The sequence below is a fragment of the Boleophthalmus pectinirostris genome, unplaced genomic scaffold, assembly GCF_026225935.1.
Source record: "Boleophthalmus pectinirostris isolate CB_2022bp ecotype Guang Dong unplaced genomic scaffold, ASM2622593v1 HiC_scaffold_7, whole genome shotgun sequence".
Classification (NCBI taxonomy): domain Eukaryota; kingdom Metazoa; phylum Chordata; class Actinopteri; order Gobiiformes; family Gobiidae; genus Boleophthalmus; species Boleophthalmus pectinirostris.
In genome coordinates, this window is record NW_026571473.1 from 34,915,944 (window position 1) to 34,941,799 (window position 25,856).

The following is a 25,856-nucleotide window of genomic DNA, read 5'->3' on the forward strand; positions in this document are numbered from 1 at the left end:
CCACCAAGTCATTGTGGATATCGCCGAAGTGAATATTTGTCCAGGTAGTTGGCGATTCTGACCAGAAATTTGGTTTGGTCCACCTTTTGTCGGGGTTGAAAAGGGTGATTAGGCGTCCGTCGATGCTTATGACCAATTTCTGGTCAAATGGTCTTGGGTCTTCTGCCGTTAGAGTGGATAAATAACCGAGATCAATACCCTTTACGTGCTTTCTCGCTCCGTCCGTCATGTTGAATTAGTGTTTATTGCCGCCGACCAAAATAATTCCCAGCATGCAACGCTCGCTTTTGTCAACAAAGAAACTCGCCTACTGAATTGACACTTTCACTACAATCACACTTGGATCATTTCAGCCCTGGAATTCCAATCTTTGAACAAAAGTAAAATGTAGCCGTTACCTTGAAAACTAAACTGCCACTTCATGACATCACAAGGTGGAACAGAGCATTTTGAGCTTTAGCGATATAGACAGACTAATAATAAAGGATTACTCAAACATGCAAATGAAACAACTGAGGGCATGTTTTCGAGGAGGTAACAGCGTTATCACATGGCAAGAAAGTTCAAAAGAGTCAGTTTCTTGTACTCTGGGCCCTTTAAGTTTATGCAGTATTTTCATTGCCGTGTGAGTTAGTTACGGCAGTGGATGTAAAAGCACTCTGCAGGATGCTTTGGTTTGTCAATTTAGTAAATCTCTATTTTTATCTGAGTTCATGATCAAATGTTTTAGTAGACTCTGCTAATCACCAGACAAATATTGAAAAGGGAACAGCATGTTCTGAGAGGTAATTGGTCCACTTATTCAGAACTTTTTTTCTTTTTTTATACTATGACAATGAACAGTTATTTTGAATTTAATAAGAAGAAGAATTTCTGTATCTTATTCTGATTATTACTTTTATATACAATACTTTTATATTAAAGTATTTTTCTGGAGCTGGCCATGAAAATACAAAGTTAAAACTACTACTTCTGAAAACTCTCCCTTGAAACAAATAGAGATTATAGGCAAAGGAACATTATGTCCATGGAAACAAGCCGGATGAGGTCCTACTCCAGACCAAATAAGAGTCAGGTTTGTGGAGATGCAAGCCCACTAAAGATGCAGGTTTTTCATTGCAATAACATCCAAATAATGCTTTATTTTTGCCTCTTTTTTCCTAAAATTTGCATTATCAAGTGTAATTATAGTGCCAACGAGACTATAACCTGGGACGAGGGGGGCCTTTTTACTCTCACACACCTGGGATACTGTTCTGAATAAGAATAAGTTTACTTTTTATATATTTATTTATTTTCTCTCTTTCTTTGTATTTTAGTGACTTGTTTGCTTTTCTTAAAGGGACAGTCTTGAATTTTGGACATAGGACCTCATTTCCTAGTGAGCCAGAGTGTTGGAGACGAGTGGAGACACTTTTTTAAAATATTCCATCCAGTCCTTGTGTCAATGGCCATAGTTATCCTGCCACTAAAAACAGTCTTACCCACTCCACAAAACACCCTAAGCAAATCTATTATTACTCAAGACTGTTGATGTAAATGTCTGTGTTGACAGAATAATGTTTGAAATAAAACTAACCTTGCATCGCATGAATCGTCGCATGTTGAGGGACTATTTTCTCATATATCAGTCCGCGGCTGCCGAGCTTTCTATCAGGAAGTACAACTCACTGCTGCTGCTCAGACATAAATCCTTCAAATACAAGGTTGGTTTCATTTCTAAAATTATTCTATCAACACAGACATTACATCAACACTCTGGTGTAATAATAGATTTGCTTCGGGTGTTTTGTGGAGTGGGTAAGACTGTTTTTAGTGGCAGGATAACTATGGCCATTGACATGCACTAGCCTAGCAGCAGCGACCTCTGCAAATACAAGGACTGGGTGGAATATTTTAAAAAGTGTCTCCACACATCTCCAACACTCTGGCTCACTAGGAAATGAGCTCTTATGTCCAAAATTCCAGACTAGCCCTTCAAAAAGTTCCTGTGTATGGTCCCATAATCAGGTTGATGAGCATTAGTGTGATAGTTGTTGGCTTTACTGTGACGCTCTGGTCTCTGAAAGTTGTGAAAAGTGCTTATAAACTCATCGTGGTGAATAAAGAGGATGTTCTGAACGTGTAAGGTAAGTGAGGAATAACTTCGGATCACTGCAAACTTGTAAAAAAACAAACTAACACTGTTTATCACGTTTTTAAGACAGTAAAAATCAGCTACAATGCCTTTAACTGAATAATTCTCTGTTGTACTTTACTGTTATAACACTGAAATTTCCCCAAGTTGGACAAATAAAAGTTTCCTCATCTTGTATTGAATCACTTTTACAATCACTCTAGCCCCTTGTGTACAGCTGCCGTTCTGATCCAATGTGAAATCAGCACATTTACTTTAGTCATTTTTCAAGGTCAATAATAAAGTAGAAGCCGTTTCCATTTCTGATCTCAATTACAAGAACACTTCTCGTCCACCAACTTGTTCTGGTCAATATTATTCAGTGAAGGACATTTATACAGCGCTGAAGCACACATAAGATTCTGAGCACGTGCTTGGCCTGGATTTCCAGCCCCACTATTAAAACATACACTGTGGAAGTCATCGCGCTCGCCGTAATTCCCACTAAATATGAAATGTATTTTAGATGTCAGAGGAGTTATAATCACCTTGGCAACGGGTGACCGAATAGCCCGCAATGATATCATAACATTATGCAAATAGCGGGCACACTGCCACTAAAACGGCTTCCTGTTTGATTAGTAGTAATTACAGGATTAGTATTAGACTTTTAAACAGTAGAAGTGCCCAGTAGTTAGTTTTAGTAACAATATATAACAAAAGGAGGAGGAGAGTTCACCTTGCAGTACTAGTTGTAGTAGTTTTAGTTAGGGGTGTCAAATCATCACGTTAATTGCGATTAATTAATTACAGTCAAATTTAGCACGTTATGTTTTTTAATCACGTTAATCTTATTTTTAATCTCTAACTTTACTGTTTCTGTACGTGAGTTGCCTTATTATAAAATCTGTTTTTATGTGTTGTTAGGACACAGTCCCGCACTGTGCAGTCCTGCTCCGCTCGCTCCCGCAAAGAATTGTAATTTTCATTCCCGTTCTCGCCGCATCTGCGATAAACCTGCACACGTCTGATCTCTGAAAACATCGCGACACAGACACAGAACAGACTCACCTTCAGCATCAACACCCCTCTGTCACAGAAAGAACATCGATATTCCACTGAGTTATGTCCTTTAGTCTGACAGAAACTGAACCTCATCAAAGAGCGTTTTTTTTTTCTCTTTTCTCCGCTTAGTTTATGCAAATGAGCCATGTGGTTTTAAGTTTCGTTTCTGTGAGTCTTGCGCAAAGCTGCATTAAACACATTATAATGTCAAACGGATTGATGTGGCTCTAGAGTGGTAATGTTCATATGTTGTAAAGTTGAGTTTATTTATGCAGATTAGTAATAGTAATAATGATGATACTTATATAAAAACGTTAATGATAGTATAAAAATAATGTAATAATGAATTCAAATGAAAATACCTCAAGTTGAAGCTTTTCTCAGCAATTTTTAGGTGAGATTAAAGAGAGATTAATTAGATTAATTAATTACAGATCATAATTAATTAATCCCTCAATTTTTTTAATCGCTTGACAGCACTAGTTTTAGTTGTAGTAATAGTCACAGTAGTAGTAGTTGTAGGTGTACTGCCCTACGGAGGCAAAAGAGCTTATCTCTCCAGAGTGTGAAATTGAGAAAAATGGCTTTAAAGTTTCTGTTTTGTCCAGATAAAAGTATAATAGGTAGGGCTCCCAAAATGTGACAAGTTGCTATAATGAAGAAATATTGTTATGTGAAAAATATTGAGCTAAAAATCGACCTTTAACCCTTATTTGTCAATTCCTGGTCTCTGCCTTTGTATTTATTTGATTTTTATTATTTGAGCCAAAAATAAGGAGTTGTGCAAAGGCAAAAGTGAAACTGACATGATCATTATTTGCTTGATTTTCCCCAGACTTCCATCCATTATAAGAAAAAATAAATAAATAATAATAACTCACCAAGGTTGAGTCATCACGGTTTTTGTTTGAAATGATAAAGAAGAGCTTTGGATTTCCTGTTTAGAGCTGATCAGGATCGTGCGGCGACACTTACACAGTTAAACAGTTTGACAGACGAGTGACTTTGCAGTATAGTGTGTACAGTATGAATAAATACACAAAATACTTTCACATTAAACATAATAATTGAATACAAAGGTTTAAGTGTGCCAAGGCCTGTGCCAAGGCCGCAACAAAAAGAAGGAGGCGAGAGATTAATTAACTAAACCACAAGCAAAACAAACAGTTTCTCCCTTTTGCCTTTGCACGACTCCTTATTTTTGGCTCATGATACAAAGACAGAGAACAGGAACTGACAAAAAAGGGTCAAAGAGCAATTTTGAGCTCAATATTTTTCACAATATATATTCATATGATAAAGGAGGCCTCAAATAATCCCAAAATGACATCAACTCACTTTTGACCAAACATGATGTTACGGCGTTCTGACTTTGTAGGGCATTACAGTAGTAGTAGTAGTAGAACAGGTAGAAGTAGAAGAAGTACAAGTAGAATTAGTAGAAGTAGTAGTAGTAGTAGAAGTAGTAGTAGTAGAAGTAGTAGAAGTAGAAGTAGTAGTAGAAGTAGAAGTAGTAGTAAAAGCAGTAGTAGAAGTAGTAGAAGTAGTAGAATTTGTAGTAGTAGAAGTAGAAGTAGTAGTAGAAGTAGTAGAAGTAGTAGAAGTAGTAGAAGTAGTAGTATAAGTAGTAGTAGTAGTAGCAGTAGTAGTAGCAGTAGTAGAAGTAGTAGAAGTAGTAGAATTAGTATTAGTAGAAGTAGTAGTAGTAGTATCAGTAGTAATAGGCAAGGCAAGGCAAGTTTATTTGTACAGCACAATTCGTACACAAAGTAATTCAAAGTGCTTTACAGAATATAAAATACATTAAAATCATTAAAAAAAAACAAATAAAAACATAAATAATCATAAAGATTAAAATGAAAAAAGAGAAACATAGTAATAGCAGTAGTAGTAGTAGTAGAAGCAGTTATAGTAGTAGCAGTAGAAGTAGCATATTTTTTTGCTGTCAATGTTTTGTGCAGAGCGAAGTACAAAGTAGCAGTTTGTTTTTTTGGGGTTTTTTTTGTGACTGGCGCCCTACTAGTAGCAGTAGTAACAGTAGTAGTAGTAGTAGTAGTAATAGTAGTAGTAATAGTAGTAGTAGCAATAGTAGTAGTAATAGTAGTAGCAGTAGTATTAGTATTAGTAGTAATAGTAATAGTAGTAGTAGTAGTAGCTGCAGTAGTAGTACCAGTAGTAATAGTAGTAGTAGTAGTAGTACTAGTAGTAGTAGTAGTAGTAGTAGTAGTAGTAGGTGTTGTTGTAGCAGTAGTAATAGCAGTAGTAATAGAAGCAGTAGTAGTAGTAATAATAGTAGTAGCAGTAGTAATAGTAGTAGTAGTAGTAGTAGTACTAGTAGTACTAGTAGTAGTAGTAGTAGGTGTTGTTGTAGCAGTAGTATTAGTATTAGTAGTAATAGTAGTAGTAGTAGTAGCTGCAGTAGTAGTAGCAGTAGTAATAGTAGTAGTAGCAATAGTAGTAGTAATAGTAGTAGCAGTAGTATTAGTATTAGTAGTAAAAGTAATAGTAGTAGTAGTAGCAGTAGTAATAGTAGTAGTAGTAGTACTAGTAGTAGTAGTAGTAGTAGGTGTTGTTGTAGCAGTAGTAATAGCAGTAGTAGTAGTAGCAGCAGTAGTAGTAATAATAGTAGTAGCAGTAGCAGTAGTAGTAGTCCTTTTGCCGTTAATATTTTGTCCGGACCTAAGTACATGTAGTAGCAGCAATAGTAATAGTAACTGCTGTATTCCAAAAAATAGTAACTTTTTAACCAAAATTATGTTTTTTTTTGTTTTTTTTTCAGTGTCTTTATTGAAAATGTGCATCCTTACCGTGAGTGTGCTTGCATCTCCACAAACCTGACTCTTTTGACCTGGATGAAGGCCTCCTCCTGCTCATTTCCATAAAAAATACTTTGACTGTAATAACTGACAGTATGACTTGGACAGAAAGAAAGTTCCACACTGCACCTTTAACCTGCACGTCGTTACCGCTCCTGCATCATCTGTCACATTAAAATTAAAACACACACAACTAATTGCACTTGTCATATCTCCAACTAAATTTGCAATGAACTGATTTGGACTTCAAACCAGTTCTAATCACCTTGGCAAAGAGCGAGCGCAGATGCACCGATATCACAACATTATGCAAATCGGCGTCCATAATCCACGGCGGACATTTTGTAAACTACCTGCGCTAAAGCTGTTGGTTCGCTTTTAATCTGCCCGGCCGTTCGGTTTGTTCAGTTCAGACGAGACGGAGCGCGTGTCATAATGTACGATCTGTTCCCCGTCTGTGTAATGGCTGGAGAGAACGTTCGTGTAATGTATTTCCAGGTTAAACAGCGCACATAGACGCCAGGATGATCTCAGTGTGATGTTCGACGACTCTGTGGAGGCGGGAACGACGATGCTGTCATTCAACCTAATACAATGTAAATCCCACCGACAAACAGTCCACTTACATAAGCACACAGATCACAATTTTATACTGTATTTCTTTTTTTTTTTTTACCTCGTACATGACACCAATCTCTTGCTACTTATTTTGGATTTATTATAGCACTTATATCGCTGTCTTCTTTATATATTGTGACATGTGAGCTTCTGTGTTAAATGATTTCCCTTGTGGATGAATAAAGTTAACGTTAAATCAGATCAGATTTTTGATGTATTTTTACAGGCACAGAAATCTGATTATCCGATTCCTCTGAGGACGTGTCAGTTCATTAGTGGATTTCTTTCGCTTTAATAAAAATAACAGCGCTTGTTATGCGTGTTACAAACCTGTCAGAGCCTCTCAAAGTGCTTCCATATTGATTCACTTACTCACTCTCTGTGATGGTGCTAATGTAGCCACAGCTGCCCTGGGACCACCACCAAAATTCAGACACAACACCACAGTAACCAAAGTGGTTGAAGTGTCTTGCCTAAGGGCAAAAATAAAACTTTACTTACCCACAAGGGAAATTATTTGGACACAGTAGCTCACACATCACAACTGTTGTACTTGTTGTACAGTTGTAGGGAGTATTATCTGTTACATAAGGGAGAGTTGTTGTACAGTTGTAGGGAGTATTATCCATTACATAAAGGTGTAGGGAGTATTATCCGTTACATAAAGCTGTAGGGAGTATTATCTGTTACATAAGAGTGAGTTGTTGTACAGTTGTAGGGAGTATTATCCGTTACATAAAGGTGTAGGGAGTATTATCTATTACATAAAGGTGTAGGGAGTATTATCAGTTACATAAAGGTGTAGGGAGTATTATCTGTTAGATAAGAGTGAGTTGTTGTACAGTTGTAGGGAGTATTATCTGTTACATAAAGGTGTAGGGAGTATTATCTGTTAGATAAAGGTGTAGGGAGTATTATCTGTTACATAAGAGTGAGTTGTTGTACAGTTGTAGGGAGTATTATCCGTTACATAAAGGTGTAGGGAGTATTATCTGTTACATAAGAGTGAGTTGTTGTACACTTGTAGGGAGTATTACATTACATAAGGGTGAGTTTTTGTACAGTTGTAGGGAGTATTATCCGTTACATAAAGGTGTAGGGAGTATTATCTATTACATAAAGGTGTAGGGAGTATTATCAGTTACATAAAGGTGTAGGGAGTATTATCTGTTAGATAAGAGTTGTTGTACAGTTGTAGGGAGTATTATCTGTTACATAAAGGTGTAGGGAGTATTATCTGTTAGATAAAGGTGTAGGGAGTATTATCTGTTACATAAGAGTGAGTTGTTGTACAGTTGTAGGGAGTATTATCCGTTACATAAAGGTGTAGGGAGTATTATCTGTTACATAAGAGTGAGTTTTTGTACAGTTGTAGGGAGTATTACATTACATAAGGGTGAGTTTTTGTACAGTTGTAGGGAGTATTATCTGTTACATAAGGGTGAGTTTTTGTACAGTTGTAGGGAGTATTATCTGTGACATAAGGGTGAGTTTTTGTACAGTTGGGTCCTGTAGAGGTTATAACAGTGGATCATACATCAGAACTGGGGCTGGGACAGACGGCTGTGACTGCTGAACGTTATTGTTATTATTTATTTATTTATTTATTTATTTATTTATGTATTTATTTATTTATTTCAAATGAGAACAGTGCACAGAAACATTAATCTCAGAGAAAAAAAAAGATGCTCTGCTCCAGATTTAGCTACAAGCTCCTTTCATGTGCATGTGCAGTCCTCAGGCAGAAACAGAACACAACATCCTGTTAGACTTCGCACATGCTCTATATATTACACCACATCACTCTTTTTTAATTTATTTTTATTGTTATATAACATTATTTGTAAAAATGTGTTGCTCACAATTCATGCAAGAACTTGAATTTTTGGATGCATTATCAGAGTAATAATATTCTCAAACAGTAGATTTGTTCATTCTAGAATATTTCCATAACCTGTGTAATTGTTGTTGGTTTTTTTTGATATTTTTGTTTAATTTTTTGTTAATCTCGTTGTATTTTGTGATAATATTTGAACTCTGTCTTAGTTTTTGTTAAAATTTGATTTAGTATGTGCCTAACAGTCAAGTGTGAGCGAGTGTGTGTGTGGTTGTGTTGATTTTTTAAATTTTTTTTCCCTATGTTTATTTGAATTTATGTAGCCGACTTTCTGCCCTGCTGTATCTGTCTTCTGCTCTTGTAACTAGGAGGACCCCCTCGAAAACGAGATGGGGCTTATCCTCCAAACAAATACATTCAACAGAAGAACATTTTTAGTCAAGAAAAAAAATTGTGAATGCCTAAAATATTCATTCCTAAGAAGGTTTTAACTCCACATTTGTTTCTTAAATTGTTATTATGCAGTTTTTGGGGGGTTTTTTTTTGGTCATGTTCTTCATCAACCAACTTCCCTCATCAAAAACATGTCTGGAAAGGTTTTAGAGTCATCCATGCATGTTTGAGTAATCTAGTGATCTCCTCAGGGCTCTATTCAAACTTTCCTTATGGTTAACTGTAAGATTCTGTGCAATGCTCCACACACAAGCCAACGTCACCCAAGCTCCCACATGACAGTTCTCCATAAATATACAAAAACATGATACAAAACTGTACACAACAACTTGACAAACCTTTTTTTGAACGTAGTCAAAATACTAAAAGGTCACACAGTGTTCGAAATAAATCCGTGGATCATTCGTTTATTCATTTTTCAAAATAAAACCAAAAATAAGAAAATGAAAAAGGAACAGTTTTCTTCATTATTTGTCTCCAGAACCAAAATGAAAAAGCGGATAAGAATTCCTTTTTTCAGTTTTCGAATTTGGGTTTAAATGAATAATGGAAAAAACGTTTCCCGTTTCCATGATTTAAACTGTGATGCCGGACTGAACCAGAACTGAACCAGGACTAAAACAGGACTAAACCAGGACTAAACCGTTCTCAGTCCTGGTCTCATTCCTGGTCTCAGTCCACGTCTCAGTCCCCGGTCTGGTCCCAGTCTGGTCCCGGTCTCAGTTCTGATCACCGACAGTCTATGCGGGCGCAGCTCCAGGCCTGTCCCGACACTCAGTCCTGGTTCAGTCCTGGTTCTTTAGTCCTGGTTTAGGACTGAGACCAGAACCAGACCCGGACCAGACCCGCACTGAGACCGGGACCAGACTGGGACTAGGACTGAGAGTGGGACTGAGACTGGGTCCAGACCAGGACCAGACCAGAACTGAGACTGGGACTGAGACCAGGACTGAGACTGGGACCAGACCAGAACTGAGACCAGGACTGAAACCAGGACTGAGACCAGGACTGAGATCGGGACTGAGACTGAGACTGAGACCAGGACTGAAACCGAGGACTGAGACCAGGACTGAGATCGGGACTGAGACCGAGACTGAGACCAGGACTGAAACCAGGACTGAGACCAGGACTGAGACCAGGACTGAGACCGGGACCAGACCGGGACAAGATCAGGACTCAATTATTCATTTAAACGCAAAATCGAAAAACTGAAAAAAATGAACCGTTATCTGTTTTGTTTTGTTTTTTTCATTTTGGTTTTGGAGACAAATAATAAAGAAAATAGTTGCTTTTTCGTTTTCTTATTTTTGGTTTTATTTTGAAAACAAATTATTTAAATATGTTACGTGTAAAATGTTTACGAACGCTTCATAAATGGAGCCTAATGTCGTTGCTTATGTCTCTAAAACAAACCCAGCCGTACCTGACTCCTCAAACTCCTTGTAGATGAGCGTCCAGGTCTGGGTGATCCTCTGCAGACTCTCCTCCATGGCCTGGATGTCCATGTAGGGACAGTTGCATTCTGGGAACTGTGGTTCGCAGTGGCACCAGCAGTCGTTGTCTTTGCACATGAAGTCCCCCTCTCCGTTACAGGCGATGTAGCTGAGCGCCGCGTGGACGAAGCTCTCCTGCAGGTAGTCCGGCAGGATCATCTGCAGACCTGAACACAAAAACACATAAAGTCAATGAATCAACTGCGGATTTCCAATTTTAAGACTGATTTATGAACATATTACACAAAATTTACTTGTATTTTGAGTCATTCACGTTGGTTTCATTAATCATCTGTGAAAAGTTCTTTGCCTCAGAGCCTAAGAAAATACGTGGGTGTTCAGTTTTTAAGTTCATAGATCATAACCAGTGGTGGATGAAGTACTCGATTTTGTTACTTAATAATTAAAAGTACAGATACAAGGGCAAAAAGTTGCTCAAGTAAAAGTAAGTAAAAGTATTAAAGTACCTGATAAAAATTTACTTTAAGAGTAAAAAGTGTTTTGCAGAGATTTTTTGAAGAATTAAAGGATGAAATGTAGTGATTTTGGTAAAGACCTTCGCTGTTTTTAAGTGATTCAATTGATTTCTTAATTTCCGTAGCTGTTTTTGTGTTTTTTGTGCATTTGGTTTGCTCAAAGTTGGGACAAAAACTTAAATGAATTATGCTAAAAATACGTCTGATTCAGCTGAGTCTTTTCAGTTCAGATCTAAAATGTAGTGGAGTAGAAAGTACATATACGTGCTCGCAAATGTAGTGAAGTAAAAATAAAAAGTAGCCACTGTAAAATGTACTTAAAAGGTGCACTGTGTAACTTTTCTGGAGAGGGACTGCCAGGGATGTACATAAGCTCCTCCAAATCCGAGGTCATGGTTCTTGACTGTTAAAGGTGGCTTTTCCTCTGAGGGTGGCTGGAGAGTTCAAGTATCTCGGGGTCTTGTTCTCGAGTGAGGGGAGGATGGAGCGTGAGATTGACAGGTGGATCGGTGCAGCGTCGGCAATGATGCGGTCGCTGAATTGGACCGTTGTGGTGAAGAGGGATTTACTCGATTTACCGTCAATCTACGTTCCTCCCTTCACCTATGGTCATGAGCTCTGAGTAATGACCGAAAGGACAAGATCGTGGATAAAAGCAACCAAAATGAGTTTCCTTCGCAGGGTGGCTGGACGCTCCCTTAGAGATAGGGTGAGGAGCTCGGAGTAGAGCCGCTGCTCCTTCACGATGAGAAGAGCAAGTTGAGGTGGCTCGGACATCTGTTCCGGAAGCCTCCTGGACGTCTCCCACGGGAGGTGTTCCGGGCATGTCCCACCTGGAGGAGGCCCCGGGGAAGACCCAGGACACACTGGAGGGACTATGTCTCTGGGCTGGCTTGGGAACGACTCGGGTCCCCCTGGAGGAAGTGTCCGGGGTGAAGGAAGTCTGGGAGTCCCTGCTTAGACTGCTGCCCCTGCGACCCGGTCCCAGATAAGAGGAAGAAAATGTATGGATGGGCCCACCAGTCACTTGTCTCCATGGAGATGTTATTGCTTTACCTTCAATATTCCAAATTATGCCATTAAACTTCTCAGTCTCCATAGAAACTAGCAAGGGACCAATTTACTGGTCCAATTTACAGGTGAGATCTGTGAAGAGGTGACCCCACTCACAGTCAGAATGCCTCTTTTATTCTATTTTTTAATCAATAAAAACACCCATAATTGAATAAATGCATCTCATACGAGTTTCATACCATACAGTAGAAAATCCATGGTAGTGGACCTCCAACCTTTAGTTGCGCAATGGCCCTTTAAGTAAAGTACAGATACCAAAAAATTGTACTTGAGTATTGTACTTTTACTTGTACTTCCTTACGTTCCACCACTGATCATAACCAGACTCATTTCTGTCATCAAATCTCATTGATTACTGCTTACAATAATGTGTCAGGGCATCTTTGCTCTTAACTCATTTTAATTTTTCCCCTTCTTCCATTATCTATTTGTAATATGTGTGTTCAAATATTTCACAGTTTGTCGAGTTGTATTAAAAAATAAAACGTAATAAGCATGAAGCAAAAGTCAAACATTCTCCAAAATAAATATACACTGTGGAATAATGTAAATAAATAGACACCGTGGGATACAGTAGTCAAAGTCCAGACCAAATAAGAGTCAGGTTTGTGGAGATGCAAGCCCACTCGCAGTAAGGCAGTAAGGACGAATGAAAAAGTGCAAATGCAACACCCAAATTGAGAAAAAGAGCCATTTTTTTATAACTTGTTTAGTGATAAAAGTTACATGATTGGTCTAAAATTGGAACAAAATATTGAAGTTCTTGATTTCTTGACATGGTTGTATTAAAAAAGAGACCCGTTTTAGATTAAAGGATTGAAATATTGGAAGATTTTTTAATGGTGTTTGCATTTATGGAAAGTCAACAATCGCCCCCCAACGAATAACAAAGCAAAAATGCACAGAAATAATTTGAATTTTAGTAGAATTCGATAGATATTTTTATTGACTTTCCTTTTCCAGTATTTCATGAACCCTTCTACTGTTACGTTAAATAATAAAAAATGCATTTGTGTCCAAACACGTGTAATATTGTGGATTCCAGTCATTTCCTGCGTACAGATGGACCTTCACACGGTTTAATGTAATGCAGCGGTGAATAATTGATGCCAGTACCTTGCAGCTGGACCTTGTTCTCGGGACTCTGGACCAGGACAGAGCTGACTGAGTCCAGGTTGTCATAGTTACTGCATCCGAGGGGACCGGTCCGGGTCTCTGTCACCTAGGCAACAAGAGCATCATTACAAAGTGATACAAACCAGTTGGATATGGATGTGCTGAGAGTTTGGTTAGTCAGAAATGTGTACATTGTTTTGGAGGGACATTTTCCATGGTAACACACGGAGGGCAGAGTTTACTTAAAGAACACATATTATGCTAAATCAACTTTTTCAGCTTTTTGATAGTATTTCCTGGGTATATAGAGTCTATATTCTGTACACTCAATTTAAAGCATACAGTACTTGCAAAGATATTGTGATAGAAATTTAGATCGTGGAAAGATTTCTTTCAATCTGTCTATGTGTAAATGAATGTGATTTCTACCTGAAACCCAGACCAGTCATGAACATGTGTAAAAGCTCATCAGACACAACCGTCTCCTCCTTCAGGAAGCTCTTTGTTGTCCTCAACTGTATGTTCATTTAGAACCAGCCTCTGAAACCAAAGTCACTCTGCTTTGATAAGATAAGATAAGATAATCCTTTATTGTCTCCCTTGGGAGAAATTTGTCTTGGGACAGGGGGTAACATGTTTTATCAAAAAACAGGACAACACAACACAAAGCAGCACATAAACAAACACCATAAAACAAAGTAAATATGAGACCAGTATGACCACGAGTGATGCACCAACAGGACGCTTAAATTATCCTTAACAGGCAAACCCTTGCATTCTTCTGTTCTATTAATTATTGCACATTCCCTAAGCCTATGTGCAGTTATGTGCAGTTTTGATTGCACATTCCCTAAGCCTATGTGCAGTTTTTGTTATAATTATTGCACATTCCCTTAGCCTATGTGCAGATTTAATTATTGCACATTCCTTAAGCCTATGTGTAGCTTTAATTGCACATTCCCTACACCTATGTGCAGTTTTGATTGCACAATCCCTAAGCCTTTTATAATTATTTTTTAACTGCATTATCTGAGTTTAGCAGTTTAACAGCTAGTGGCACAAAAGAATGTTTGAATCTGTTCAGTTTACAGTTTGGGACCCTGTACCTTCTGCCTGATGGCATCAACTCAAACTGATATGTATGTAACTTGTATTTCTGGATAAATACTCAGAGCTCAGATGCTCTGGGGAGATACTGGAGAGAGACTTGGAAGATGGGGCAAGATGTGGTAGGGAGATACTACTGGTGGAGAGAGGCTGTTGGGCTGTGGCCAGGGCAGGACTAGGCCCTGTCCATATCTGCTGTAACAAGAATAAACTTTGGTCTATATTCTAAAAACTCATTGGGGTTCACAGATGGATTCATTATTTATCTTCAAGAGATATATATGTTTTTTCCACAACAATATCTTTATATCTTTTTAGACAGTTTTCAGTTTGGTTCTAGATATGTAATGTTCATTTTTTTTTCGATCTGTTATATTTTCTTGATATGTTACGCCACTGAATTTCAGAGGTAATCTCCATAAAATTCGATACAAATTCAATAACATCCGTCTAATCGGTTTTCTGAGTCTGCCATCTTGTTTTTTGGTTTGTAGTCCAAGCACAACATGAAGAAAGTGTGCATTAGAATCCTACACTGGTCAGTTTTTTTTAATATATATATATTAAAAAAAAGAAAAACACACAATTTTTCCAAGACAGATGTACTAAACTCGATAGATAAATAGATTTCAGTTTCTTCATAATTACGATAGCAGCCGGAACAAAGCTTCTTTTAAAACGATTCGTTCTTAAGAGTTGTAGAAATGCTAATTCTTCCTTTTAAAATGTCTTGACAAGATCTTAGTGCGAATCATTACCGTCAGAATAAAAAGAATTCAGATTTAAAAGATCTTAATAACAGTTATTTTTTTCATGAAGGATCATGTTCTGTGTAGTTCCCTCTGTTTTGTACTGAATATTACTGTAGTACATTTGAGGATACTACATCACAGTACTTCAGTTACATCCAAAGTAACAAACAGAGAAGTGGGAGGGACATGTTCCAGTTTGTTCCTGTAAAATTTAGCACCACATTTATCAACTGAAAAGACAAAAGTATTTTCTAAAAACATTTATTTTTAGGAGAAGCATCAAGTCACAGGTCTCAAGCCCAAGTCAAATCCCAAATCACTGACATTCAAGTCCAAATCGAGTCCCAAGTCTTAGTCCATTTTATCAAGTCAAGTCTCAAGTCCGAAAAATAGTGACTCGAGTCTAAGTCACGGATTGCAAGTCCCCACCTCTGCACAAAGTTGAAAGTTGAGAGTTGAATGCTCAAAACACGTGTGAATGAACAAAACACAACACCAGGTTTGTTTTTGAGGAGGTAACAACATTATAACTCGACGTGAAGCTCACAAGAACCTTTAAAATGAACTGCTTTTCCACATTTTCAAGCTATGGTGCTTTTGGAAGACACCGTTTCTCAAATTTCAGGAGCATTACCAAAATATTTTTCATCGAGATCAAAACTGAAGCCTATAATAGCGTCGTGCATGTCCTCGCTTTGCCTCGTCCCGGTCATTGATGGAAGACTGTTGGACTGACCTTTTGTCCTCCGAGACAGACACAGATAACCACTCACTGCTCATTTGCAAAAAAAACATTTCCTTTCTTTGTTGTGACACGCTGACGACTAGCTAACTGCGTCTCATTTTTCTCCTCGTACGTGCGCGAGCTGGTGAGCGGGGGAGCGAGGGAGCGACGGAGGGAGAGGCGCACCGTATTGTTTGGAGAGATTTGTCCCGAGCGAGCTTTTGTCAGGCGCTTGGAAAGAGACAGATGGAGGAGAAGAGAAAATGAGGGTCACTAAGAAACATTTGAACACAAGAGCGTAAAGAGACGAGCGAAAACGAGCAAATCTCCCCCAAGGAACACAGGTGTCTGCAGTGAAAGGCCTACAGATGGGTCCTATGGGTGCTGCGCCGCTGAAGGGTGGGTCAAATGCAGAGGATGGAGACTTAAAGTGCCCATGACAGCTTGAACTACTCATTTGACTAAAACACGATTGAGATCATTGGGCTTCATTTATGAATCTTTTCTTAAAAAATGTTCAGAACTTCCACTTCATGAAGATGCTGAGAAAAACACTGCACCAGATTCACAAAACATTCTTACACTTCCAAATTCTTTCTTAAGAGACAGTTGTGCCGAATTCACCAACACCCAGCTACGAATATCTACACGCTCATTTACAATTAATTTACATAGAAAATGTAAATGTATTTGGTTAGAAACGCCCTCTGAACTTCCAAATATGGGCAATTTGGGTTTGGCATGGGTTATGACACGTGAAAGTGAAAGGGAGTGATTGAGGAAGTATTTTACAGCTTCAGCGGTGATTTCAAATGTCCAAACTCACATGAACACACTCAAGAAGGGAATATTTAACTCATAAATTTATTGAAATAAGGGCCTGCTTTTATCGGATTTATCGCGCTTTCCCTGATCGCGAACCTGCAGTAAATAGCGAGGAGGGGGCTTGGCTGGGGTTGCATAAGAGTGCGCTCTGCTCGTCGTGGGTCAGGGGGGTGGTGGGGTTGATGAGTCCAGGACAGGCTGGGACAGACTGAGGCTCACTGCAGCCCGTATAAAGTCTAAAACACCACATAAATGTCATTGGATCACACAGTAATATGTTAATAGGAAATAATTTAAGAAAATATATCACTTACAATCATGGAGGAATTATAATTTTTAGTTTCATTATCAGAGTAATAATATTCTAAAACAGTAGATTTTTTTGTTCTTACAAGTGCTCCTGACTATTCATAGGATTTGTTCTTACAAAAGAACATTTTCAGTTAAGAAAAAGTTTTGTGATGCATGAGGTGTTGAGTCCAGTGACCAGACACATGGCTGTGACAACAGCCCATATGGAGGCGCTGGGACAGGGACAGACTGAGGCTCACTGCAGCCTGGAGAAAGTCTGTTAGACCCAATACACCACATGCTCTAGAAAATGCTTCATCAATGTTATTTCATCACACAGTAATATGTTTATATGAAATAATAATAAAAAATATATAGCTTACAGTCATGGAGGAATTAGAATTTTTAGTTGAATGATCAGAGTGATAATATTCTAAAACAGTAGAATTTGTGTTCTTTTTCTTAGGATTTGTTCTTACAGAAGAACATTTTCAGTTAAGAAAAAAGTTTCATGAGGGGGTGTTGAGTCCAGCGTGGTGACCAGACGCATGGCTGTGACAGAGACCCATATGGAGGCACTGGGACTGGGACAGACTGAGGCTCACTGCAGCCCGGAGAAAGTCTGTTGGACCCAATAGACCACATGCTCTAGAAAATGCTTCATCAATGTTATTTCATCACAGAGTAATATGTTTATACTAAATAATTTAAGAAAATATATATCTTACAACCATGGAGGAATTATAATTTTTAGTTGCATTATCAGAGTGATAATATTGTAAAACAGTATAATTTTTGTTCTTTCATAGAATTTCTGTCTGTTCTTAGGATTTGTTCTTACAGAAGAACATTTTCAGCTAAGAAAAAGTTTCATGAGGGGGTGTTGAGTCCAGCGTGGTGACCAGACGCATGGCTGTGACAGAGACCCATATGGAGGCACTGGGACTGGGACAGACTGAGGCTCACTGTAGCCCGGAGAAAGTCTGTTGGACCCAATAGACCACATGCTCTAGAAAATGCCTCATCAATGTTACTTCATCACAGAGTAATATGTTTATATGAAATAATTTAAGAAAATATACAACTTACAAACATGGAGGAATTACATTTTTTAGTTCCATTATCAGCTTAAAGGTTGTATAGAGGATTTTCCAAGGAACAAGAAATCCAGCGACTGTTTGTCCTTTTTCAAATGTTGCGCATGCGTGAAACCACCCCCCTCCCCTACAGCTCCTACGTAGAAACGCCTTCTCCCGCCTCCTCTTTACGCCAGAAACAGGTTTGTTTACAGCCGGTGCGCTGCACATGACTTGTAAACAACTAACTACAGTGTTGGTTAGGCAAGGGGGAGAAGTGAGGAGCGGGGGGAGCGGGTGTGCGGACATTTCATTCGCGGACGAGAAGTGAGGAGCAGGGAGAAGAACGGAGCAGGGAGAGAGAGAGGAGAGGGAGAGGGGAGCGGTGCGCGGAGATTCCATGCCCGGAGAAGTGAGGAGAAGGGGGAAGAGCGGAACGGGCAGTGGGGACAGGAGTAGGAAAGGGGTGCAGAGAAGGTTGCGCGGAGATTCAGTGCGAATGAACTAGCTACAACACGCAGCAGCAAGCGGACTCTTTCTTTGCCTTGAAAATTACGTTTTCAGACATAGGATATCGCTTTCGTGTCCTGAAAAACGTTTGACTAGCTCTTGGAAATAAAGTACGTTTTCATAATAAGCAGAAGTTACCTGTCCAGGAGTAATTTGGCAACCAATGCGTCAGTCTTTAGACCCTGCGTCTGCTTCAGTCGCGCCATCGCTGGAATGAATCTATAAGAATCACCTTAGTTTGGCTTCGCTGCTTTTCCCCTTGTCTTCTTCTTTCAGCGACCTCAAAAACGGACTTTCTTTTGCGGCTAACTGCTCCTGGATTCTTGTCTGCCATTGCAACAAACTTTGTGCTAACTGCGAGGAAGATATAGGTCAAAAAAAGCCGCTAAGAACTGTTGCGTTGGTGGAGTAAACAGCGTCTGTGCGGCTTGCGTCTGTGGACTGCGTGACAGGCGTACGTAAACCACGTACCGGCGGCGCACAGGCAAGTCAGTTACACTAGAAACGTAGGGAGATTGATTGACAGCCTGTCAGCTAACAGATAATGAGGCAATGTCGTTATCTATTGGCAAATGTTTAGCCCCACCACGTCCAGAGTTGATGAATTTTTATTCTCTTTTTTTTGGTCATCATAATTACAAGGCTACTGCACCTCTATAATGCTATCATTGACAACTTGAAACAAAAAAAACAAAAACAAAATCCTCCATACAACCTTTAATAATATTCAACAACAGTAGATTTTTTGTTCTTACAAGTCCTGACTGTTCATAGGATTTGCTCTGACTGAAGAACGTTTTCAGTTAAAAAAGAGTTTTGTAAATGCCCAAAATGTTCGTGAGAAGGCCTTAAGTACAAATTTGTCCGAAAGAATGTTTCATGAATGAGGCCCATTATATTTAAGATTTTGCAAAAAAGAAAAAGAATTCTTCCCAGTTTGTCAGTATTTTAAATGGTTTCCTGTTTGTAAATCATGACATCACACTGTTACCTTACAACCATGTGGTACACTGGACCAGAAATTATGATTTGATAAATACAAATATAAGAAAACACCTTTATTCTGTTGAAATTATGTTTAAAGTATCAGCAAAATGTCTTTCTATAGATAGGGGATAATGGAACTTTGCATTTGCTGTAATTTTCAACATACTTTATAGCTTTTCTTCACAAATTGCTTCTTGATTGGTGTAAAACTTTAACAGATTTTATCCCACCAAATTAAGTATAAATTAGAGCATCGTAAAAACCTGTCAGGCGAACTTTAATGGTGCTGTACCTGACTTTTACTGTCTTCATTTTAAACATTTTGCAGCGGTCCAAAGTTATTTCTCACTTACCTAATACATTCAGCGCATCCTAATTAAAATTATTCACCGTGATAATATTATAAACAATTTTCACAACTTTCAGAGACCAAAGTGGAGTTTCTGCCATGAAAAAAAACAACTAAAAATATAAAAACAACTAGTATGCCAACACACATTTCAGCAGACAATATACTATACTGTTTAATTTATTAGTTTGTGATGAGGAAACAACATTATAACAGAAAGAAAAGTAGTATGGGTGCTTTAAATCTAATTATAATTCTCTGGTAGCTCTTATGATAGATTTAAAAGTGTAAAATGAGAGATCTCTTTGTATTAGAGCCATATACGTGCCCGTGCAGTGTAGAAGATAAGACGCAGGGCAGTGACTGATGAGGAGGTTGGCAAAGCACTTGATTCACACTATAGATACTATCTGATGAATTAACACTACTTACAGGGACATTATTGGCCACTTGTAACTCTACTACAATCTGTTATCTGTTATCTTTTTCATTTATGGTTTCGATGGGATGTATGTATCAAATTTGCATGTCCGCTTTTACCTCTAAACGCTCTCGTTGTGGTGGTGAATTTGAGAAGAGTTTTCACAGCACCGATTCTCTGGGAGGTTTTAATGTGGGACTAAGTACCTAAGCTCCAACCACAACCACAAATAGGCTCTGTACACGGTTACGTCACAAACCAGGAAGACGTTTGGAAACATGCGACGAAAACTTACGGTGTAGTTTCCGACCGTCTGTGATCAAACCCGCTGAAATAAATGCGATCAGCGGTAAAATGAAGACTTTATATGTGTGTGCTGTTGGGAATCATCTTGAATTTTGCGCCCTCGTCTCTTCTCATCGCATCGGAGTTGTGTGTTAGTGGGGAAATGATGAAAACTGAAATATGGTTGTAATTGTTGATTCGCCGAACATAACGGAACGCTTCAGTGGCATTTGGATGAAGAAAACTGGGACATTTTCTCATTTTTACTAGATTAGATCAGACTTTTTACCACGAACAGAGCCCCGCCGGAAGTTGTCATTGCATGTTTTCAAAGAGTCTTCCTGGTTTGTGACGTAAGCGTGAATAGAGCCTACTGGGCAGGACCTGGAGGACTAAAGGGCAGAGTGAGTTAGAGGAGGGGCGGGGTCTGGAGGACTAAAGGGGGGAGTGAGGAGGGGGAGTATGTTTGGGGTCTGGAGGTATAATGAACAGTGTGATTGGTCTAACAGCCAGATGTTTGTATCAGAAACACTTGTCTGTAATCAGCTAGGGCAGTCCTTTGTGATGTCACCCACTACTTCCATTCCTTTCATTGATTTCTGAACTCTATGTGTTGTGCTGAATAACAAAAATGTATTAATCACCATAGTAAATGTATCATTTTCATGCCTAACTTTGTGCATTGATAAATATATAATGGTTTATGTTTTATAAGCATCTAACTGTTCCGTGTCTAAGGCTTGGAGAAGCTCTTATCTATACACAGTTTCTTTGCGACTCCTAAAATGAACAGCTCTCTGGCATTTTTGTTTTGTAGGAGTAGCTCAGTGGAGGAAAAACGTTGGAGAACCCTGCAGGCCTTCACAGATTCCTTTCACTTTTGCCTCAGTGCCGCCATTGGCCAGGACACCAATTTTTATATTATTGACCACAAAGCTGCAAATGTATCTAGTTTACACTTTAACTGCCAAAAAGCACGAGGAACATTAGACAATAGCGTAGTCTAAATAATATTTTTTTTAGATTCTCTAGATTAGAACCCTTGCATTTGGTTCCATATCTGGCCAAAATAGTCGGGTCAAAATTTTATGCAAATGAATTAATATTTAGACTCTTGAAAATTGCCCTATAAGGCCTATACTATAACATAGCTAACCAAATAAATAAGGTGTATTCGAATAATTTGTCATTTTATTTTGCAAACATAAAGTGAAACTTGCATAAAAATGACTTAGAAAGTCCATAAAAGTTGCTCAGAAAGTCCATTAAGTCCATAAAAAAGTTACTTTGAAAATCCAGCTCCACTGTGGCTTTGTTGGCATCACAAAAGATGTGCTTGAGCTCTTTGACAACTCACAGTAGATACTGTTTCTGTTTCCTTTCAGCAACACCACTGACAACTTTCCTGGAAAGTACAATTTTAGCTCCTTCTGAAAGTCTGCATCATCAGTCCAGTCTGCTGCTGCGGAATTGTTAAAAATGTTTTTGGCAGATGAAGAGCTTCGAAGAAAAGCATCGTGCTGGTGGTGACACAATCATTGATCTGTTTCCCTTCATAATCTGTTTGATTAAGGGCATGACGTCGCTTTGGTGGAACCTCTGAACTTTCCTTTTCCATAAAACTGTGACCCATCCACTTCTTCTGTTCTTTATGTCACACTAGAGTCAAAATTCCAGGCCAACCATTTCTTCACTCAAGTACCAAAGATGTCGGCCGAAAGCTATTACGGCTGCTTTTTTACAACTGAATTTTAATATTGTGACAGCATCTTTAGGAAAAACCAAATCATCTGCAGGAGCTTCAAAACATCATGCAGCTTGAGCAAACTCTAAAACATCTTCTTTTAACTCCAAATTTCTTCCTAAATCATCTTTTGGATGCTAAAACCTAATGCAGGGTTCTAATCCAAGTAATCTGAGTTTATTTTTTACCACACTTTGATGAACCACCCTATTAGACAAGTGTTTACCAGCATAAAACTGTTCATTTGGTGTTTAGTTCCACGTTGAATGTGACTTTGAAATCTATATAGAACTTTTTTTGCTGTTTACATCGACCAAATAACACAACCCACAGCAACTTCCAGAATAAGACAGACATAAATACCTTGTTTCCTCGTACTTTTTTTCTGCATAAATAGTAGTTTTTGCATGAACTCTGTGCAGGTGTAGTCTTGTGAGGGCAGCTTGGGTCAGATACAGAGATATGGAATAGTTTTGAGAGCTTTTGCAACGCCCCTTTTTAGTCGCTCAACTGATCGGCAGGACATGATAACTGTTGCATTCAGGGTCATCATTTTGGTCTTAAAATGTTCATATTAGCCCGCTCTATATGATTCTGGAATTAGTGATTTATTTCACAATGGCCCCGGCCACATTACTATGTATTTGAGTCATTTTTGTTGCAGATGCAGTGTACGTCCACACTAATCCGATGGAAAACCACTCCAGAGATGGAACGATCTGATGCCGCCAGCTCCAACGAATTCATCTGAGCACGGATCTGATCCAGCACTGTGTGGACGCCTGAAAACACTGATACACTGATGTAGTTCTATACACCGCAAAGTAGACTATATGTCCATTCATATAAACTATGCATATGATCGTACGCATAGACTGTATAATCTCTGAAAAGTTTAACATGAACCATCTCCAACGCAATAGAAGCACAGAACAGACTCACCATCAGCAGAACACCCCTCTGTCACCGAAAGAACACTCATATTCCACTGAGTCGTGTCCTTTAGTCCGACAGAAGCTGAACCAACCGCATCAGTGCACAATAGCGAGCTGTTTTTTGCGCGCTTAGTTTAAACAAATTAGCCATGTGGTTTTAAGTTTCGTTTCTGTAAAACGTAAACAAATATGCTCAAAGCTGTGTGGATAGGGAAGGATTGCGGACACAGAAACGAGTCAGTTCTCACTCTGAGCCGCCATGCTCGTCTTGAAATCCAGTGTTACGCTAAGTACCGTATTTTCCGGGCTATTAGACGCGCTCTTAAGCCTCTAACCCCATCAAAAAACGACCGCGCGCCCTGCAGTCCAGAGCGCCGTATACACGAATCCACTCAGGTGTCCCAGCATGACTTCAGTAAACTACAAAGCCACACCACTCGTAGCGCACGCAAACACACGGAGCAGACAGCGACTGCGCAGCGAAACGCACCCGCAGCCACACTCATCACTCCACGCCGACGAGGAACGGAACGGAGGAACGAACCGAAAAAGCGAGTGCGATGTGCCACTTCTAGACACGACTGAACAACTGAGTCACTGCGAACACAACGACAATCCAACGGTCCCAGACAGCACCCTCCCTACACGCCACAACTGAACAAAGCCCAGAGTCACCGTGAACGCCACAAACAAAGTCCCACTGACCCATCCAACTGTTGTGTTTCCTTTAAAGTTGGTGCAGTTTATTTGTGAAAAAAGTTAAAAAATAGACAATTTAATGACAGTGCGTCTTATAATCCAGAGCGCCTAATAGCCCGGAAAATACGGTAACAACTGAACCTCGTCGTCCGTGAAAAGACTGTTTTTACACTCGCCATCTCCCTCGACTCAAAATCAGCTGCTGCAACTTCAGACTTCCTTGTTTTTACCGCTCACGTGACGTCGAGATGTCGTGATGACGTGACACCGACCTATCACTAGCATTTCAGTTGGTTTTGCGTTACTGTGTGGACACAGAAACGACGTGTCTGGGCACAGATCGTTTCCGATACGTTGACATGGTGATACGTGGATTTGTTTCAGTGTAAACGGGGTCTTAGTTTGTCTGTAAATAAATTCCTATTCCCTTTGCGGAAGGAACATGGCTCCAAATTCGCTACGGGTGACGCCACACTCACTTAGTCCGCTTCTACTTTAACAAATATCTTCCTAATACAGTCACGCCAATTGAAAATCAAGTAATAAAGTAATAAAGTAAATATTCTTTCTCTCAGTCATTGCACTATCAATTTTCATCAGCTCCAAAAACCAAGTATGAGAACGAAGCCCCTAACCTCGCCCGGAAACACTCGAAGCATTTAGTGATAATTTAACCGGCACCCCTCCTTCTTTTTCCTCCCTCTCTCCCTCAGTGTAATCCCCAGTTTTCCGTTCTGCTCCCAGTCATTCCCACAGAGCTCAGGGCCCACAGCTGGAATACACACGACTGAACCGAACAGAGGCTCCATTTCAAATCAAAACCACACTGTGCTCCAAATGAACAATCTGGTGTGGGTAAAGAGGCCCCCCACCGCCCGAGCGAGGGGAGACTCCAGCTCATTTTCAGAGGGCAAATCGGTCAAAAGACGTGCACCGCTGCTAAAATGTGTTATTTTCTACTTATTTATACTTTGGAGAGTTATGATTTGGCGAAAAAAAGGGAAGCAATAATGGTGTTTTTGTTGCAGTTCAAATTGCCGTTTTCATGCCGCAGTTATTCTTAAAGGAAGTATATGTAGTCTGTGCTCTCACAGTTTCAAAAAGTACTGCAATCACTACTGAAGCGGTGCTGCCAGAGCCTTTGTTACTGAAGTAAAAGTACAGATACTTGAGCAAAAATATCCTCAAGTAAAAGTGAAAGTATCACATCTAAAAATCTACTTAAAGCTGCATCGTGTAACTTTTCTGGTTGAGGGAATGTTTCATAGTGTGGTATTAAACCTTTTTTATCTTCACGGAGACCAAACCAGACCAAGTTACAGGTCAGATCTGTGGAGAGGCGACCACACTCACAGTCAGAAAGCTTGTTTTTCTAAGTGTTTCTAAGCTGTAAAACTACCTGTAATTGAGTAAATGTACGGTGGAGCTGTTTAAAGTCATACTGTGGAACATTCCAGGCAGAACAAAGTGCACTTTTAAGTAAATGTATTAAAGTATCTGTTAAAAATGTACTTAAAGAGTAAAAAGTAATTGTATTTCATGTAGATTTTGAGGTCTTATTAGGCTTTAAATGTAGTGATTTTGACCCCGTCCACACTAGTACGTTTTCGTTGTGGATGCAGTTTTCGTTCGCACTAATCCGATTGAAAATGGCTCCAGAGACGGAACGATCTGGTGCTGCCAGCTCCCACGAATTTACCAGCACCGTGTGGACCCCTGAAAACGCCGATACACTGATGTAGGTCTATGCGCCGCAAAGTAATTCACCGCCAAAACACTAAGAGGCTAGAATATATGTCCAATCATATACGGTCTGTGTGTACGAACTGCAGATGTATAATCTCTGAAAAGTTTAACGTGAACCATTTCAATGTGACAGAAGCACAGAACAGACTCACCATCAGCAGAACACCCCTCTGTCACAGAAAGAACACTCATATTCCACTGAGTCGTGTCCTTTAGTCCGACAGAAGCTGAACCGCACAGGTGCACAACAGTGAGCTGTTTTTTTTTTTGAGCTCTTTGTTTATGCAAATTATCGATGCGGTTTTAAGGTTTGTTTCTGTAAAATGTAAAAAAAAATATGC

The 25,856-nt window shown here is 39.2% G+C and overlaps 1 protein-coding gene across 1 annotated transcript in view; it reads right to left on the bottom strand.

The window, feature by feature from the left end:
• The window catches only part of brinp3a.2 (bone morphogenetic protein/retinoic acid inducible neural-specific 3a, tandem duplicate 2), a 250,612-nt gene that overhangs the window by 74,656 nt on the left and 150,100 nt on the right, over window positions 1-25,856 (bottom strand). Inside the window, exons 8-9 of the mRNA XM_055165148.1 lie at window positions 13,065-13,170; window positions 10,329-10,565 (exon numbers count right to left, since the gene is read on the bottom strand). Coding sequence (XP_055021123.1) covers window positions 10,329-10,565; window positions 13,065-13,170 — 343 coding nt within the window. The remainder of the gene's footprint in view (window positions 1-10,328; window positions 10,566-13,064; window positions 13,171-25,856) is intronic.